Genomic DNA, 19,799 nt, shown 5'->3' on the forward strand with positions numbered 1-19,799 from the left:
CAGGAGCTTGGGTCTTGTTTGTCCTTGTCTGACCGTTTCCAAACTCATATCCAGTTGCTTTTTGAGTAACTGAGTAACCGATCACATATAAAAGGAATGAAATACATTTACTGCATCAAAGCAAAAGACAAAACATTAAATCAGAGCCTTGTCTTGTCTCCTCTCTTCATATTTATCTGCCATCCACGTTCCGGCATGGCAACAGAAATCTTTGCCCATTTTCGGCATGTTGACCACTGTCAGAGGGCAACAAAAATTTCTTTTTTTCAAGAATTAGGCAAAAAGTAATACGCGTGCTGATGTTATCCATGGAAATTACTTACTGTGGCCTTATGATGCCATTTTTTTTATGATGCGATTTCCCCTACCCACATCTGCTTGGAGAAAGCTCCGCCCCCTTCTGACGAAAACGAACAGCTGATCGACGTGTCAAAGGTCACAGTTGCTAGCATCATGGCGCTACTTAGATTTGCTGCGCGTCAAAATTCTCTCGTTTCGGGTATTTTCAGACAAACCGTGATTCCTGTGACCCAAGTTCTCGGCCAGAAGCGTTGGGAAAGACACATGAGGTACGTTTGACGTCGTCATCTTGCCATTCCTGATTTCGGGAATCCCAAACTGTTATCCAAACAACACTGAAGTGCTATCCAGAAAGAATTTTCTGTCAAATCCTTTTGGCTTTAGATTTGACGAGGCCGGTCGACAATCTACAGGACGTTTATAATATTATATGAAACATCACGCCACACTATATAGTGATTTAAGTAACTGTAATCTTAACCCTAAATGAATTACTTAAAATGATATCACACGTTTCTGGCTTTAGGTATAATTTATTTGGTGGGCGGGGCTGTTGTCACACATGTTGGTCACGTTGGACTGTATGTTAAATCACCCTTCAGGCCTACTCTATATGATCCTATATGGTGCTTTAAGTAACTATTATCTTAACCCTAAATGAATTACTTAAATGGTATTACATGTTTCTAGGAACTGCTTTAGGTATGATTTACTGTCATTTGGTGGGCGGGGCTGTTGTCGCACATGTTGGGCTGAACCATGTTAAATCACCCTCCTCTATATGGTGCTTTGAGTAACCATTATGTTAACCTTAGTACATAAATAACTTAAAATGATATTACATTTGTGTACATGTTTCTAGGAATTGTTTTAGGCATGATTTATTAACAAGTATTTTAATTTGGTGGGCGAAGCTGTTGTCGCACATGTTGGGCTGTGCCTAGCCGTGGCGACTCTTAATTCGGGTTTACATTGCATTACCCTCAGTTTTGCTGAGGGAGTGCCTGATACTAACTATGGATTGAGACATGTCTTTTTTGTGTGTACTGTATCATGTCCTCGGTACTTTTAAGGAGGTAGAATATGGTACTACTAAATGTTTTATTTGTTCTCATGTAAAATGTATTTAAATGTTCATTTGGTTGTAGTCGATGTTAGTGTTAGTAACACGACTACATTTTAGGTGCTAGTATCATAACGTTACATTCTCCTTTTTAAGATGAAAATCCTACATTGACAAACCTTTTAAAAATTGTTACAACAACAGGATCTTGTGCCCTTGGAAAAGGCACTTTGCACGACTTTCCTCACTTAACTCAAGTGAAAATGAGTATTGTCTGTCCTGTATTTGTTTCTACTTGTGGGACACAACACCAGCAACAGCTGCCTGTGTCCCACATATATTGTACTGTTGCAATTTCAATAAATCAAACTACCACAATTTTTTTTTAATGAAAGTGGCCATGCGTCCATGGTTGGTCGGAACTTCCTGACGCTGAAAGATTTCTCGCCGTCTGAGGTTGAGCAGCTCCTGTGGACAGCAGCCGACCTGAAGGCCAGGATCAAAGGAACAGGAGAGGTAACGTAGCGCCAGTTGAGCACGCCAGCAGAATGTACTGTGCCTGTGCAAAAACTGTAATTTACTGTGCATAGCACTTCTGCAGAATATCTCATATAAAAAATAGGGTCATATTCACGTGTGTAAGGTTAACATCTCGTTTGTAGTTTCCAAATTTTGTGTCGGAAAAGAAGTCGTCTGCAACAGGCAAAATTCTGGTGCAATGTTGACCAAACATCAATTGATCAAACGAAAACTGTGAAAAATTAGGGTTTTGTGCAGGTGCAGTACGTTCTGCCAACGTGATATGCTGGTTTATGTACTCAAGGCAACAGGAGTGCAGCATAGCTCAAAATACTGGGTGCATGATTGTAACCTATTTGTACACCTTAGTACACCCATGCCAGATTTGGAGCTTTGCACCCAATTTTTTTTCTTTATTTCTGCGGGTCTGAGCCATGGGAGAACCAAGAATTCTACAAGAGCGAGAATATGTTCAAATAAAAAGAGATCTTCAAATTCAAACACTGCGAAACCCTTATATCTTTCTTCCAATGAGCAAATTAAAACCACTGTGAAAAGAAACACACAGGCTAGTTGAAATAAAGTTTGTGAATAGACTACTTAGTAACAGTAAGCTTGTTGTTCCCCTAGCTTTATACCCCCCTTGTGGGCAAGTCTGCTGGTCTGATATTCCAGAAGAGAAGCACCAGAACCAGGCTGTCTACTGAGACAGGTAAGATACACCCCAGAATTGTCAATACGGAAAATTTTGTCGTCTTAAGATCAAAGGGATACCGCGATGGAGGCCTTCCAGCACAGGACCGCCCAAGTGACCCTTAATGACTACTGGGGGACTACTACAGTACTTATTAGCAGCTTGACATAATTGCTCATTGACCTGTACATGTAATGACCAGGCATAGCTGACAGCTGTGTTTCCCTGCTCTTAGCTTTTAAACACACTCGTAGTCATGTAATATTTTGGCACCTACGCTTCGGTATGGCAGGCATACTATGTGAATTCGAGAGGATTCATTCCTCAGCTAACTGACATCTTGCACACGCAGTCAACACTCAGTAAGACATCTGGGGCCGCATAGTTCCTGTTTAGAACTTTTATTCAACCTGTCACACGACCGGTTTCGCCTGTGTGGCTTCTTCAAGTGTACAGAGGCTAAATGACACAAGTAACATGAAGTTCTCACTTACATACCTTTCCAGTGCATAATGCCCTGATCAGTTACATGAGTTCGTAGTGCTCTGATCTAGTCAGTACAATGGCATGGCAGGCATACTATGTTCTGCCAGCATGCTTATTTACCACAATTGCAATATTCTATTCACACTTGTTGAATATTGCCATGTTGTGTCCACAGGTGTGGGTCTGCTGGGTGGTCAGCCATGTTTCCTGTCTCCCGATGACATCCATCTGGGCGTTAACGAAACCATTAAAGACTCGGCCAAGTAAGGGTTTGTGTGGTGTGTGAATTTTGGTGGGTACTACTAGTATGCATGCAACAATCTTTTGTGTGCATGTCTACATGTAGGGACTGCCATGTGAAGTACCATTATTTAAAACTTGTCATAGCCGCGTAAAAGATAATTTTTGATATGGGTATCCCGACCCATGCGATATCTACCCGTATCACATGGGGTTCTAACAGTTCTCACAGAAGTTCCATTTAGCACAATTCAAACACGTTTTGCATGCACCGCAAGCGTGGCTTTCCAAAACTAAGATTCAGACATTGGAATTGTATGTTTCACATTGAAAGTGAGTGTGTGTATTGTCAAGTCCAGGGTATGAACTAAATGGAACATAACACTTGGTTGTGTAAAAAGAGTCTCTTTATTCAGTGACTAACCAACCAGATGGAAATATTCATGGATGACATAGTAGTAACATTAGTAGTAATTTTACCTGTGATATTTTCAGGGTTTTGTCAGGTTTTGTGGACCTGATCCTGGCCAGAGTGTATGGACATGAGGATCTGGAGTCCTTGGCTGCAGAGGGAAGCGTCCCTATTGTTAACGGTCTGTCTGAACTCTACCATCCACTACAGATCCTAGCAGACATGCAAACACTACAGGTCAGACTAAACAGTGTCAGCTATAGGATACAGGAAGTTTTCTTTTACACAACCAAATTTTCTCACCTAAAGTGCTGATGTTTCGGTGTCTATCAGACACATTCCTCAGAGCTTCTGACTGGAGTTCTGCTTCTTGCTGCTATATGTAGCCAATGTTCATGTAGGTAGCACTTTTGCAGCAAGAACACAATTCCAATCCCGTGGCTGAGGAAGCTTCAGTCAGAAGCTCTGAGAAAGGTGTCTGATAGACACCGAAACGTGAGCACTTTAGGTGACAAAATGTGGTTGTGTAAAAGATAACTTCCTGTATCCTATACTTTACCAACCTGATGAAACTATTCTCAGAAGTGTTAGCTATATACAGCATGTAGCACATAATCTTCTAAGAGACTGCATGTCAGAGAAAAGGTAAACCTCTATTGCAGCCACTGACATATATTCTGTACATTATTAGCTTTGTTCGATCTTAGCTGTAGTAGACCATACGAAAGTCTCTGTACTTTTGTCAAGTCTGTAAAGAATCATCATATAGTAGATGGAATTTTGTATGTTTTTCTGACTAGTGAATTTGGTTTTCAGGATAAGCCTTAATCATGTCTTGCCTGTGACCAGTGCAAACATGTCCATTTTTCTCAGACCACGAAATGTTGCTACTGCAAATATAAAGTGATTTACAGCACAATGTATGTTTATACAGCCTGACATTGTGATCTATCTAATATTGACAATGACAATGAAGTTTATTGCATATTCATGCCCCAGTGGGGCTAAATGCACTCTTAAGTTACAAATAAGGATTAGGCAAACTGTGCTATGTTCTATCTATATCTAAGCTGTACATGTTTCTTTTCTCTTCTTTAGATATTTGTATACGAATTTACAGAGTTTTTCTAATACATCATGGTTTAACTAAAGACAATATTTGTATATTAGGACCATTTTGGCAGCCTGAGAGGCCTGACTGTTGCCTGGGTCGGAGACGGTAACAACATTATCCACTCCTTCATGATGGGGGCTCCCAAACTTGGGGTCAACCTGAAAATCGCCACTCCAAAGGTATTGTCTTCTCTGCACCTTAGTTACGTACTTATTACTGCTCAAACCAATCCAGAAAGTCTCCTCAGTCCATAGTGTTTGGGCCTCCATGGCCCTTTGCAATTTGTTGGTATCATGCAGGTCAGTGTCACTTCGCAGATTGTCTTTAGTTAGTAGGTGACTCTGGGTCTCCCCCTACACCTTTTCCCTTTTTCTCAGCTCTTACAATGTACGTTACCCAACCCTTTCTCACTAGTGCACTAGAGAGATTGGAATGAGCCAGAATGATGTCTGAATGAAACTTTCAGACATTTTTAGGGCCAAGTGATGTAATTTCTGGCTTGTGACCTTTTCTGCTGTAGGACCATAGCACCGTCATGCATTGAGCTTCTAAATCATGTACAATTACACAATGACTAACTATGTTCCTTAATGTACCTACACAGGGTTATGAGACGTACCCAAATGTGACAAAAGATGCAGAGGAGCTGGCCAAACAGGTACGGCATCTTGACATTAGGCCACGCCAATTTAGTTTATGGGTTCTCAGATTTCCCCGCTTCTTTTTTTTTTTTAACTATTTGCAAAAAAAAAACAACAACATTTTAAATTAATGAACATTTAGAATTTCTTACAACATAAGTTTAAACTCCCTGCAGTACGGGACGCAGATGTACCACACTACCGACCCGCGGGACGCGTGTGAAGGTGCTAACGTCCTGGTGACGGACACGTGGATCAGTATGGGGCAGGAGGAGGAGAAACAGGAGAGACTTAAGGCTTTCCAAGGATACCAGGTCACTCACAAGGTACAGGCATCATGGCATTCTTACATACTTCCAAGCATTCTGAAAATTTCCTCTTGAGACACTTATTTTAAGCCTCTGTGACAGTGTTTTCACTTCCTTTTTCTGCATCAGATCTATATCGGTATAGCTGGTATATCTGCCCTTCCGCGTAACACTCCAGCTTCACAGGCACGCGGCGCGGTGGCAGCCAGCTTTATTACCCCAAAGGACTTGTTACACTCATTCTCTGCACATTTGATTGCAGGACTATTTTTTGTTCTTTTCTGGGCTGGTATCAGTTACTTAGTACTTGGTAAGCCCACCAGTTTGTTAGTCATTTTGCACATCCTGTACACATTTTCCTTCGCTTCCAGTTAGGAGAGGTAGCTGCTAAGGACTGGGTGTTCCTGCACTGTCTGCCCAGAAAGCAGGAGGAGGTAGATGATGCTGTGTTCTACAGCGACCGGTCTCTGGTCTGGCCCGAGGCAGAGAACAGGAAGTGGACTGTGATGGTGAGCTTTTATGTTTGATTTACTGATATTGTAACAGTACAATACACATGGGACACAGGCACAGGACACCATTTGTTGGTGTTGTGTCCCACACAGGACAGGACAACACTCAGACAGGACAACACTCATTTTCACTTGAGTTAAGTGGGTAAAGTTGTGTAAAGTGCATTTCCCAAGGGCACAAGATCGGTGGTATGTCAGGACTCAAACCCGGGACCTCTTGGTTCCGAGTCGAGCACTCTGCCATTACGCCACACGACCCCATTGAGGATACTAGTAGATAAAACAGGGAGTAGAAGTAATTTTTGTGGTTATTTTTCAGGCTGTCATCCTGTCACTACTGAAGGACCATGTCTGCACGACCCCAAAGCCAGACTTCTGAGAGTGACAACAACGCCTCCTGTTGGAGTAGCTCAGAATTACAGTGAAAAGCTGGAGATGCAAACACAATTACTGTTATTAGTGTGATGGAACAAGTACAACAGAATCAAGATAAAAAGACAAATTTCTCATTTATTTTCACCTGTCTACATACAACCCAGGCCTTCTGTCAAAAAACACACAACCAATTATTTTTGGGACGGTGGTGAAAATTGAAATCAAACTTAAAAGACTTCTGATCCAAATTTTTCTCCCAAGTTCCTTCCATATATTTTCTTTTCTTCTTTGATACCTGTATTTCTCATCAAATGGGAACACTATAGATAGTGTTGACTGACAGGTTACTCTGCATTGCAACATACCATTTCATTGGTTGATTGATTTGTATCATGGGAGGTGATTGGTCAGATTGATTAGTTAGTTTGCATCATGTCAGATATTGATTTGTATCATGGCATGTAATTGGTTAATTGTATGCATTGTGTTGGGCAATAGGTTGGTTACTTAGCATTTAGTATAATGGCCTTTTCTAAATAAAAATTTTCAGTCCAGTGCAATTTTTTTACTTCTCAGTGAATATGATGCATGTTATTGCAATTTCCCCCAATAATATGGAAATTACAAAATCTATGCTAAAATTGACTTCAAACTACTAGTACCAATTTGAAAACATGAATGTAAACTGGCAAAGACAGTCTAAAATTCAATTATCATTTAAATCTTCCTGAAGACAATAGTTGTGCAGTGTTCTTTGTTTTATGTCAATGGTAAAACATGGAGCATTACAAATCCGCAATGTGTGCCATCTATATCTAGAACTAATAGGTAGTTTTGAAATACATTAATTGTGTGGAGTAGCAAGTTGAAGTAGGGACCACTCTGTGCACTCAAAGAAAATGTAGCCTGTATGTGTACAATGCAAAGATCTAAGAAAAGTCCTTACAGATGTGAAGATATCTTATATTGTACTAGTTATAGGGTAACATTAATGTTGTACTGAACCATTGTGCTTAGACCATGGTGTACAATGGATTACACTGACTTCACAAAACAAGGAAACAGCCATGTCGTACTGTGAATACAGTCCTGTTGTAAACAGTTCTGAATAGGCCTGATTTTTTAAATATTTCAGCCTCTGTATTTATGTATGTTTGTTTGTGTGGGGATAGTATTTAACTTTAAATGGTGTGTGACTGTGTGGTAACCTGTACGTGGGTGATGTTAAACACCATCGAAAGTTCTGTTAATTTCTTGTGGATGGTGTTCAGCACCAAGGACAGGTGTGTTTCTGTGTGCGGATAGTGTTCAGCACCAAGGACAGGTGGGTTAACTTCAGTGTGGATATACGGATGGTGTTCAACACCAAGGACAGGTGTGTTTACCTGTGTGGATGGTGTCCAGCACCAAGGATAGGTTTGTTCTGTGTGGATGGTGTTCAGCACGAAGGACAGGTGTGTTTGCTTGTGTGTGGATGGTGTTCAGCACGAAGGACAGTTGAGTGTGGATATCCGGATGGTGTTCAGCACTAAGGACAGGTGTATTTAACTGTGTGTGGATGGTGTTCAGTACAAGGGACAGGTGTGTTTACCAGTGTGTAGATGGTGTTCAGCACCAAGGACAGGTGTGTTAACCAGTGTGTGGATGGTGTTCAGCACCAGGGACAGGCATGTTTACATGTATGGATGGTGTTCAGCACCAAGGACAGGTGTATTTAACTGTGTGTGGATGGTGTTCAGCACAAAGGACAGGCATGTTCACCTGTATGTGGATATTAGTCTTCAGCACAGGCATGTTGCCTGTGTGTGGATGGTGTTCAGCACCAAGGACAGGTGTGTTTCTGTGTGTGGATGGTGTTCAGCACCAAGGACAGGTGTGTTTGCCTGTGTGTGGATGGTGTTCAGCACCAAGGACAGGTGTGTTTACCAGTGTGTGGATGGTGTTCAGTACCAAAGACGGGTTTACCTGTCAGTGGATGGTGTTCAGCTGAACCAAACTCCAGCAAAAATCGTATAGGACAATTTTATTGTGAAGATAATATGTTGAAACAATAGGCACTTTTGAATACACTATGTATGTATATATAATGTATCTGGCAGATATGGAACTGGTACTAATTATGTATGTTACTATAATTTTTTTTTTTATTCTTAATTTTGTACTACTGTTAGTGGCTGAAATATTCTTATTTCCTTTATGTACTTTAATGATTTACAGAAGAGCCCCTCACCCCAAAACAACAGCTATCCTCTAGCGATAGCTAGTGCAGATATGCAGGAGTTTATTATAATGGGATTGAAAACTCATTTTTTCAGGGTAGCAGACATATGTAACTTGGCAGAATCATATTAGTAGATGTTACCTCTTTACAACTTAACTTTTGCTATGGAAAACAACTTAGCACACATATAAATTCATGATGCTGCAGTCCAAAGTACTGTTATATACTATTAACTACAAGAAAAATGCATGAATAACAAATGTATGTCCCAAATCTACCAGACATTATACATGAGAATTTATTATGATTACCTATTACTTGATTTATAGCAAGTCATAATACTTTCACAGCCTAATCCTACACAAGCCATAATTGTCTTCAAATATCCTGCTAAAAATGTGATCGACGCATTTTATCTGTAAAGACGATTTCTGCGACTATTTGCTGAGGACGATGGTTTCTTCTTTGACGAAGAACTCGATCTTTTCGTCTTCCACGTCTGATTCGCTGTCCATACGATCTGTGTCCACTCCTGTAATGTACAGAGGTTTTTAATTTTTCTATTTTCTATTCATTCAAAATTGTGACATAACATGTACAATACAAGGTCAGCACTAGGCAGTGAGTATGCTGATAACGTGCACACCAAAGACACACATTACATGTTCTGCTGCAGTACCAAGGTCAGTCAGCAGGAGGCCCATATTTGACCTGACCTTTGCCTTCCTACGACTTACCAACACACCAAATATCATCACAATCCATAAAGGTGTTCTGAAGTTATGCTGACCTCAAATGTGTGGAAACACAGACAGACACACCAAAACAATACCTCCATTTGTCATGGAGGTAACAAATAAAAAGTTATGAGGGTCAATAATTCTGTATAACTTAGGAAAGGAAAGGTCTCCCGTGCCCTTATGCAGAGCGTAGGGTGGTGCCCATATCCATTTCTGGAGCCCTTGGGCGACACACAGTTGTGCAATGCACTACAGCAGGGGGCTAGTCTGCTGGTAGTGCTGTGTGTTTGACCTTCCCACACCCTTTCTCATATGTACTAAGCAGAGAAAGAAGTGTGTACCATTTTTAAAGTCTTTGGTATGACCCGGCCGGGGTTTGAACTCACGACCTCCCGGTTACAAAGCGAGCACTCTACCAATTGAGCTATTGTACCGGTATATAACTTAACCTTTCAAAATCTTACTGGAAGACACAAGAAAGTCAGACTCACCTCCTCGGAGTCCCAGCCGCTGCTCCTTCTGCTGGCGGACCAGCTCTCGCTTCTTCTTACGGTACTTCTCAAAGTCCTGCATAAGAGCATGGCGCTTCTCAACCAGCTCCTATAAAAATCAAAACAACAAGCATGGCAACAAGATTAATATAATACAGCTGTCTGCATGCACATTGGTCCAACATCAATCCATTTCATCACAAGCGAACTATCATGTTTTAATTGTTAATGCCCAATACAGTGTAGTTCTTTTCTACTTCACCTTGAGCACCTTGAGCACGTAAAGATCCCCCACACTTGTTGAAAAGAGCAGGGGTCCTTCCCAGTTTTCGTTGTTCTAAACTTACACTCTCATCTCAGATTTTACATCTTGAAGAGCTGATAGTCACCTGATATGTCAATCATTAAGCAAATGTGGAAAAGCTTCATAAATAGAATAACTTTTACAACTTCAGAACAGGAGCCAAACCTTGGAGGCCTTGGACATCCTCATCTTGTCCTTGATCTCAAACTGCTTCTGGTACTGCTTCAGGTTCTTCTTGATCTTCTTGATCTGCGATGCGGTGAGGGGGGAGGGGGGCCGTGGACGCCACAGCAGCTGGCAGAAGCGGTCCAGGTTCTGCTTGTGTAGCAGCCGTCCTTGGAACGACCACAGCCAGAAGGCGTTGTCCACCTGCACGTGCACACAGGGAGGAATTTATAGGTTAGACACATTTGTCAATGTGTTCTGATAGACACACAGGTTGAAGTTAAAACCATCTGATGATGCTTACTTTGCAGAAGAAAAAAATTCTGTTGTTTTCGCTGTTTTTCCTTCTTCTTCACCAAATGAGGACGATCAATGATCTGAATAAACGTCTGTCACTATGGTGCTGTAGCAGTCACCCTGTGGTGTAGGGTTACATTATGACCCGGTTTACACACAGGCAAAATTGCGTACATACGATTTTTCCCTTATGTAAGAAACGGTCCCAATTTGCGAACGCAATTTTCACACACAGTTTTCGAATGTTACCTGGAGGGCAGGCGTACGCTCACCCAATGGGGAGTCTGTGTGCCTCCGAGCCTCATGTGAACAGGAAAGATCGTACAATGGTAAAATCATATTAGATATTACCAGCCCTACAGCTTTGGCTATGGCTGAACAGTACCATATAGGACCAAAGCATTACACACACATTAGAACACAACTCAGGCATAGTACCCAATGTCCCCAGACCGTACCTTGTGTCCCCACCAGGACACGGCCGTGATGACGTAGCGCCCGGTCGGGTCCCACTCCACGTCGGTCGCCATGAAGTGTTCCGCCACGTTCATCACCGTCATGTCGTTGGTATCAATAAACTCCAGGGCACCGTTCATGCTGCAAATGATAAAATTAACAAATTTAAGTTAATTAAGTAATGATGATGTCAAATAACTGGTCACCTTGGTGACGTAAAGTGGACAAATTCTAGTAAGACTGGACTGAGAAACACCCTGATTTGATTCTAATGCATTGTGAGCTCCTACTAACTGAGAGAGATATTTTGTGATAGGTTATTAGTAGTTACGTGCGGTGAAGAATTGCTTTTATTTCAATCAACCTGTCTTTCCATCCTGACATTTGCTTGGTTTTAATTCATATGGTACTGTTTTCAACACGCAACCATGGAACAAAACGAACATGATACTCAACATAAAGTGAGTATCATGTTCAAAAATTCTTTTTTTTTCTGCTGCAAATTACGAATGAAAACAAACCTACAATTTCTTCAACTTAAGTTGGCAAAAGTCCAGTTTACCTGCGGAGTCCTGCCAGGACCACAAACTGCCCCTGGGGGCTCCAGAACAGGTGATTGGCCTGCTTCTTCTCCATACATTCTGAAACAGAAACGATTCATATTACTGAAAATTGATTTTTTTGACATTTTACATTTCATTGTGGACTGTGTGGGAGGGGTGAGGAAGAATTAGCAGTGGTTTGAGTTTACATTTGAAGCAACAAGTGCGTAATGGAATGCAAGACAGTTAGGCAGAACATGTTTATGATTGCTTGTGTGTGTTTGTGTGTGTGCATCTTTGTCTGTGAGAGATCTCAGTGCTTTATGTGTGTGTGCATGTGAGAGTTTATGTATACTATGTGTGTGTGTTTTCTTGATGAGTATATAGTTGATGTGTACAATGCATGTATCTATCATGAAAGTTCATCTGTGTTGGTAGTTACATGTTTAAAGTTAAAACTTTTGGTCCAACACAAAAAATTCTCTCATCTAGGGCTTTTGACCAGTCACTCTGGTCTTCCTCAGTAGACTGACCCAGTGAAGCTTGTCACGTGGCTTCTTTGAAGTGTGATGTCAACACTGGGTCAATGTATGTATCTGCGTGAAAAATGGAAATGATTTTTTCAAACACTTACTGAGCAGCTCGACCTTGTTGGACATCTTGTAGATGCTGGCACTGATGCGGGGAGACTCTCCATGGAGGACTACAAACTTCTCTCCATTAGGCTCCCAGGCAAAGGCATTCACCACCTCTGTAAGGAAAACATTTGGGAATTAAGTTAGTTTTTATTTTTGACGAAATATTTATACTAAACACACAACAAAAGTTCAGCTGTGCTGGGGAGCTTTCGAGACGTACTCTGTCTCTTCATCAACCTGATTCAGATCTCATCTTGGAGTTCTCTTGTCACGTGACTTGATGTGATAATCATGTGACAAGAGACAAGTCATATACAGGTTTCAGGTAGTGACGCCCCCTGTCCCTGTTTAAGTTGGTTTTTATTGTAGCAACTCAGTTTCACAGTAAGAGGGAAAAGATGGCATCTGCGGTCTTTTAACTTGTTGTGATTACCCAAAGTGATTATAACACAGTAAAAGTGAATTTTCAAACATGATTTTCCGTTGTTCTTTTTTTAAAAGTTGAATCAACCCTATCCCATACAGATGTGGCGTACTGATATCTGTGAAGCGAAAATGTGATGTCACTGATGGAAAACACAATTCTAGCTATTTATTTGTGGTGCCAAAAAGGACTCCTCATGTAGCTTTAAAAAGCTTAAGGGAAGAAATGTCAGTAAATATCAATAATAGACAGATTTCTGCAAGTTAAGTCAGTAAAGAGTTATTTCTGCAATATCTAAAGAAATGACTCACCCTTTACTTCCACAACATCCACAGGAATTTGTTTCTCTCTCATCCTAAACAACTCCAAGTTATAGAACAAGCCCTGGAAGAACAAAAAATGACAAAGAAAAAATTTACAGGTCAGTTGACTTTTTGACAATCATGACATATCTGTAGAAGGCTGTGAATACTTCTGCACCCAGAAGAAATTAAAAGTTACCTTTATACATAGTTTTTGCAAAACTAGCTAGAGATTCTGTCAGTTACTGACGGAAAATAGTGGATGCTACTTGAAACGTCTGTCATTTTCAAGATCCATCCAGTTGCTTGAGAAACAATTTCCTTGCGTATCAGATTCTCATTACATATACCTGGATATATAAGCTTCATCGAGTTAACTTTTTGCTTTTGGTACATAGGTCCACCTTGACACACAGGTAGTCTCCCTGCTTCTGCCAGTAGAACAGACACATTCACACAAACCTACTACTCAGCCACCCAAAACAATACTTCTGTACCCAGAAGTAAAAAAAAAAACAACAGATAATACCTTTTTGCTTTTGGTGTACTGGTCAACCTTGACACACAGGTAGTCTACCCGCTTCTGCCAGTAGAACAGACATATACACACAAACCTACCGCTCAGCCACCCAAAACAATACTTCTGTACCCAAAAGTAAAGAAAAAATTAGTACCTTTTTGCTTTTGGTGTATCGGTCCACCTTGACACACAGGTAGTCTCCCTGCTTTTGCCAGTAGATCTTACAGTCGGCGACGCTGAAGAGGTTCTTGGTTCGGATCTCCTGACGGGACGGGATCTCCAGAAGCGTGACGCGGGCCGGGATGTTGTCCTTCTCTGGGGTCCAGTATGCGATGATGTTGTCAGACGGAGACCAGAAAAACTCTCTACAAGATGCAGGGTAGTAAGAGATGTTTGTTAACAAACTGTAACTCTCCCCAAACAATAAAACAAGGGTGCTCCCCCTCTCCCCAAAATCCTAGCACATCTCCCAATATGTTCAAATTTGGGGTTTTCTCTTACTCAATAGTATTTTCATGAAAATTCACTGATTTTTCATCAACTAATTAGGGAGCACCTCTCCCCTAAGAATTCTTGGGGAAACCCCTGCTGATTGTATGCCAGGCCCACTGGTTGTTTGTATCAAGTAATGACTGTGGTGCTTCAGCCTACATTCGAAGCTTTATGCTGTAACACCACTACCAGTACAGAACACAGGCCAGTATGCCAGGGTTATTGTTTGATACCAAGAATAGAATCACGTAGAATCAAGTGTGTACAATTCTTCTTGGGCCCTTGTCGTGTACTGGACAGTTAAAACTACATCATATCCCCTACAGCCTGGGACTGTGGGAGTGTCAAATTGCAGTGTTTAGTGCATGAATGCTACTTACTAGTATATTTCTAAAGGGAAAACTAAAACAATACTTTTCATCTGGTAGAGTAAGTTAAATACATGTACATCACCCAAGAAAAGCTGCATCTTACATGTATAATGCATTGAGTTTGAGTCTGTGTTTTTTGGTGAACATTGACAGTTGACACCACCATATACAATGTAGTCTTCCTTACCTTATATTAGGAATCTTGCTACTCTTCTTTTCCAAGAGACCAAATGACTGAAATAAGAAGAAATATTATATTTTAGAAAGACGCTATCATTACAATCATCTATTTTGCAAGACATAAAGCAAAAAAAAAAAAAATATATATATAAATATACCATAAAGGACCATAACAGTTATGATATTGGCAGATGTTGAGACAATTGACCAGATTTAAAATGTTATTAGATAGTTATAAGTGAAACAAGTTTTCTGACAAATACTTACTGGTGTTTCATACACACTGAGACTGTCCTGTCCCATCCTGGCAAAGTATTTGCCATCATGACTCCACCTGTGGTGTTACAAAATAAAAATAAGTCAAAACCACAACCAAATAAAATTCAATAAAACCCTGAATGTACTGTTAATTTTGAACTGTTCACAGTAGTTTCGCTGTGAACATGAGTTGAGTATGACTTCTGTGCTACACAATTGTTTTAGCCATAAAATCTGAACACCACGAAAGACCTATTTCTTAATCCTCTACAATCAAATCCTTGCAAAAATAACTGAATCTACAGCACGTCTTCCTCAGGACTTACTTGAAGATGGGCCATTGAGCAGCGTTCTCACAGTGGAAGCCTCTCTTCTTCACTCCTGTGTTGATGTCCCAGATAATGATGGCCTGGGGCTCATCCTTACTGTCAATCAGGGGGCTAAAGGTCACCATGTACCTGTCAAATAAAAGGTCAAAGGTTATGGTTCATCCTTACTGTCAATCAGGGGGCTTAATGTCACCATGTGCCTGTCAAACAAAAGGTCATAGGTTATGGTTAATCCTTACTGTCAATCAGGGGGCTAAAGGTCACCATGTACCTGTTCAAACAAAAGGTCACAAGTCATGGTTCATCCTTACTGTCAATGAGGGGGCTAAACGTCACCATGCACCTGTCATGGGGTCACAGCTCAAGGTTCATTGAAGCCCATCAGGGGGGAAATGTACTATTCAAACAAAAGTTCATAGGTTAAGGTTTATTCTGCCAATCAAAACTTCAGTCAGGGGCCGCAAGGTCACCAAGTACCTATTCCAACAAAACTTCATGGGTTCATCCAGTAGAGTGGAGGGCTAAAAGTCACCATATACCTGTTTAAAGAAAAGGTCTCAGGTAGAGGTTCATCTGTACTGAACTATACAAATTTGTGGACTGAGTCATATTTAGAGTGTGTTGACAAACACAGTCACTTGGCCATTTTAAATGTCTCTACATATTGTAACAAAGCATTACAGATGTCAGAAAATGCAAACATGTCTGTCCTACCTCTCACAAGGAGAGAAGTCGATCAGTTGAACTCCCTGGTGACTGAACCGTTGGATCTGGCGGAACTTCTCGCCTCCCCACAGAGCGATTCCGCGCTGGTGAAACGTCGCCAAGTACGTGCCCTTCGGCGACCAGCGTACATAGGTCTCAGTCCACCTCTGTTATGGAACAAGTGGAGAACAGTATACTTTAGACACTATATAATAAAAACTTCAAAGTTAAACTTAGTGCACATAATACAAAAAAAGTATTTTCGTCTATAGACATCTTTTAATTTACACATGTACAATGCCTTGCATCATTATGATTGTGCTTTTGCTTCCCATTTAATCATCTCTCTAAAATGCTCATATTTTGGCCCCAATGGTTGATATTAATGAAAAAAGTTATTGTCTCCCTAGTTGTTACAGTTTTTCCATCTATCAATCCAGTGGATTGAAAAAAAGCTTAATTAAAAGGCATTGTTTGAATTACAAACCACCCTTATGAGACAATGTGGGTTATATAACTTATAGCTGTAAACACACAAACACAACCGAAAACAGTACTTTTCTATTGAAAATATCCCTGAGGAAGGTGACAGATGGTCACCGAAACGTCGGCTGAATAAAAATTAAAAGACTTGGTTGTGTAAAAAGAGTCTCTTCACTCAGTGTCTTACCAACCTGATGAAAGTATTCACGGAGTACTTTCCTATGGAAGGATATCTCTTTACCCAGGGGTAAAAGTGAAATAGTGTGAGTAAAATAGAGTAACGTGACCACTTACGGCACGTTCCTCGACCAGTGACTGCTCGGTGCCGCCGTACGTGTTGGTAAAGATGGCGGTCCTCTCCCCGCCATCATAGATCACACTGTACTGGTCATTACACTCAGCATCCTCCAGCCAGTACCACAGGTTTCCCTGGAATAGCACAATCAAAATAAAGATGTATGTTTATAAGACATCCAATGCAATTTTAGAGTTGCAAAACTGAATTTTCAAAGGCAATTTTCTGGTCCTTCTTTTAATGTAGTAAGTTGCATCAGTCTTATCACCATAGTATTACTGATATCTGTGAGTCAAAACTGTGCTGGTTCCAGCTATTTATTGATGGTACTAAATATAAGGAGACTTTTCACGTAGCTTGTTTGGGGCCTATTTAATGCTGACAGTGACATTGTTGACTTACCGGGTCTTTGTAGGGTTGTTGTTCTGGTGCCTCCCATTCCTCTGGGATTCCAGAATACCTAAAGTTCAAACAGACGTTAATCAGTTTCTTCTAGCAGGGTTTGAAATTCTTTTTTTCAGCATACCTGCACTGGTGCAAGCAACATTCAAAATCACCCGCAACAGACAAGTTTTACCTGCACTTGACAGTTTCTTTACTTTTCAGTTCTTCAAAATATTGAAAGGGTTTAAAAAATGTTGTTCGTAGCAGCACCATTTTTGACTTTACCAAGTTCTCTGCTGTTTCAATGATACTTCAAGGCAGTTTTAGAGAAAGTACACTTAAAAAATGGGATCAACTGTACAGACATATCTATGAAGACTTGACTTGACTTTATCAGGATCCACAATTTAGCTTGACATTTCTGCTATCCTTCTGTCACACAATAACATAATACTAGGGTAACAACACAGACTTACATGTTTGTTAATACATGCTACTGTATTTGGTACACATTAAACACCAAAAACTGCAGCTTACTTGTCGAAGTCGGAGAAGAGGTTGACAGCGAAGGTGTGCTGTTTGTCCAGTTTGTAGCCGTTACAGTTCCGCACGGCTTCCAGGGCGTTAGCTGGGGATGAGTACTCCAGGAAGATGTACCTGGAAATATACACACAACAATCAACATATGTTAGTAAAGTGCAAAACATGGAAATTGTTCCTTTGTGCTATTCCAAACTTTTCAGCTTAAGATCTCCATAACACTTATTGGTAAAAAGATATATTAACAGTAACAGACATGAATAGACAAAAGGACTATCATAGAAATTGTTAACAGATCTCTATAAACTGCATGCAAATCTCATGGGAAGAGAAGTTAATTTAAATCTTTCTGTAACAAGAAAAGTCACCCCTTTACAATGTACAATTGCAGCTAACTAGTACGTGTGGCTAACACAGATTTTGCACATTTGAACCGTGTATTCCAATACTTTTACACCACTTTCAGTTACACAAGATTGACAGAACTTTTGCATTCATGCAATAAAAAAGTTAAAACACGCATCAACCGTATGTAAAACACAAGGCAAGGAGTTACCTAGTGAATTCTTTCATCAGTGACAACTTAGAAGGATAAGGATACTAACCTCCAAATTTTCGATGGCTATCAGTCCATCTTGTTCGTATCTATACGTGACAAATGAATCTCTTCAACGACAAGGGAAGGAAAGTTAATCAAAAAGAAAACTCACCCCTTAGTCTTGCCATTGTCTCCCTCGGGGAAGTACTCGCTCACGATCTTGCCAAACTTGGAGAAGATTTTCCTGATGACGTTCTGGAGTTTCTCCAGCCGCTCCGGCCCGACCTGCGGCACGTTGTCCACCACGATCACCGAGTCGATGCCGTCCGCTTCCTTCGGTTTCTGTTTCAGAAGGTCTCCAAGGAGCTCTGTCAGAAATATGACAAAATCAAGTATTGATTTAGAAGTACATTAACATTTTTTTCTGTTAGGCTTGGAAAAAATAATGTTGTGTTTCCAGTTTCAGTCTGGAGAAAATGGCTTTCTCTTCTTTCAAGTTTGATTCATATTTTTTTATCTCATCTTTTTTTTTTAGATTTCAGCGTAAGTGATCAGTTTACAGTGTTTAAAATTATGAAAGCTTATGAAACCCACAAAACGAATGTGCAGGAAGTAGCGTTAGAGAGGGTCATGATTCCAATTTTTTGGGGAAGAATGTTCCCGGGCCCCACTAGCTATAGTATAGGACAAAGTGAATTACAGCATGTCCTTGATTACAGTAATTTATGCGAAGCTACACATCAATCCTATGATAGTATCGACGGCAGTACAACTAAGATATGCCTACATGATTCTTCAAAGTATCTTCTTCAAGGACTTAGGAGGTATGCCAGATAATTATGTGGCCAAAAATAATTTACTAGTACAAAATAACTTGGGTGGGGTGGGGGTGATTGCACAATATGCATTTTTTACAGCCTTCCCGCGGATCCCGTCACATAAACTAACTTTTAGCGCAGTAAAATAAAATTAGGAGGACTAAGAAAGTTTATTGCTGTCCTGTGAGCTGCCTAAGAGGAAGGCGAGGAAATTTTTTTTTGTCGCAGCTGCCAACTTGCCACATGTAAGTCACATAATCAACATATGGAAATTATTGTCGGACTGAAAACCTCGCCGACGGGAGACGATTATAAACCGGCAAATACGCCCCCTTGAAGTACCTTCGTCGGAAATGTTGTCCACGTAGTCTTCAGGATCGCTGAAGTCCGGTTCATCGTGCCCGTTGACGAAGGATTCCTGGTCTTCGCTGCCGCCCAGACTGGCAGATTCGGACTGATTTCTGTCCCGACCACGTTCTTCCGCCATCTTGGATTTCTAATGAAGACAGGGCTGTCTGGTGTATATTTTATCCTTCCCCGCAAAAAAGGAAACAAAACAATTTCTTTCCTCCATATGTAATAAGCAAAAACCGCTTCATACAAAACTACTTCGAAAATAAGCTAATATGCCTTACTTATAAG

General features: G+C 40.7%; 2 protein-coding genes across 2 annotated transcripts; one reads left to right on the forward strand and one right to left on the reverse strand.

Moving 5' to 3' along the window:
- Positions 1–367: 367 nt before the first annotated feature.
- On the forward strand, positions 368–7,559 carry LOC109462819 (ornithine carbamoyltransferase, mitochondrial-like). Its single transcript, XM_019759446.1, has 10 exons — positions 368–569; positions 1,759–1,879; positions 2,513–2,594; positions 3,238–3,325; positions 3,798–3,951; positions 4,885–5,007; positions 5,433–5,486; positions 5,646–5,795; positions 6,149–6,286; positions 6,609–7,559. The coding sequence occupies exons 1-10, from the start codon at positions 454–456 to the stop codon at positions 6,666–6,668; spliced, it is 1,086 nt and encodes a 361-aa protein (XP_019615005.1). The 5' UTR covers positions 368–453; the 3' UTR covers positions 6,669–7,559.
- Positions 7,560–8,672: 1,113 nt separating this feature from the next.
- LOC109462782 (eukaryotic translation initiation factor 3 subunit B-like) lies at positions 8,673–19,675 on the reverse strand. The gene is made up of 17 exons (XM_019759381.1): positions 19,500–19,675; positions 18,512–18,707; positions 17,799–17,918; positions 17,280–17,337; positions 16,877–17,011; positions 16,109–16,266; positions 15,392–15,523; positions 15,075–15,141; positions 14,815–14,861; positions 13,919–14,129; positions 13,254–13,326; positions 12,515–12,631; positions 11,901–11,979; positions 11,341–11,479; positions 10,586–10,789; positions 10,117–10,225; positions 8,673–9,417 (listed from the first exon to the last, which is right to left on the reverse strand). The coding sequence occupies exons 1-17, from the start codon at positions 19,642–19,644 to the stop codon at positions 9,323–9,325; spliced, it is 2,085 nt and encodes a 694-aa protein (XP_019614940.1). The 5' UTR covers positions 19,645–19,675; the 3' UTR covers positions 8,673–9,322.
- Between the last annotated feature and the right edge of the window lie 124 nt (positions 19,676–19,799).

This window comes from Branchiostoma belcheri, unplaced genomic scaffold, assembly GCF_001625305.1.
Source record: "Branchiostoma belcheri isolate BF01 breed outbred unplaced genomic scaffold, Haploidv18h27 scaffold12, whole genome shotgun sequence".
NCBI lineage: Eukaryota > Metazoa > Chordata > Leptocardii > Amphioxiformes > Branchiostomatidae > Branchiostoma > Branchiostoma belcheri.

Bases quoted from the DNA above. Each gene is read 5' to 3' on its own strand.
- LOC109462819 (XM_019759446.1), top strand. From the start codon at position 454: ATGGCGCTACTTAGATTTGCTGCGCGTCAAAATTCTCTCGTTTCGGGT. The intron at 5,487-5,645 runs GTACGGCATCTT...AACTCCCTGCAG, and splicing joins CAGAGGAGCTGGCCAAACAG to TACGGGACGCAGATGTACCA. The intron at 5,796-6,148 runs GTACAGGCATCA...CTTCGCTTCCAG, and splicing joins GATACCAGGTCACTCACAAG to TTAGGAGAGGTAGCTGCTAA.
- LOC109462782 (XM_019759381.1), bottom strand. From the start codon at position 19,644: ATGGCGGAAGAACGTGGTCGGGACAGAAATCAGTCCGAATCTGCCAGT. The intron at 16,267-16,876 runs GTAAGTGGTCAC...GTTCCATAACAG, and splicing joins CACTGGTCGAGGAACGTGCC to AGGTGGACTGAGACCTATGT. The intron at 15,524-16,108 runs GTAGGACAGACA...TTTATTTGACAG, and splicing joins GACTTCTCTCCTTGTGAGAG to GTACATGGTGACCTTTAGCC.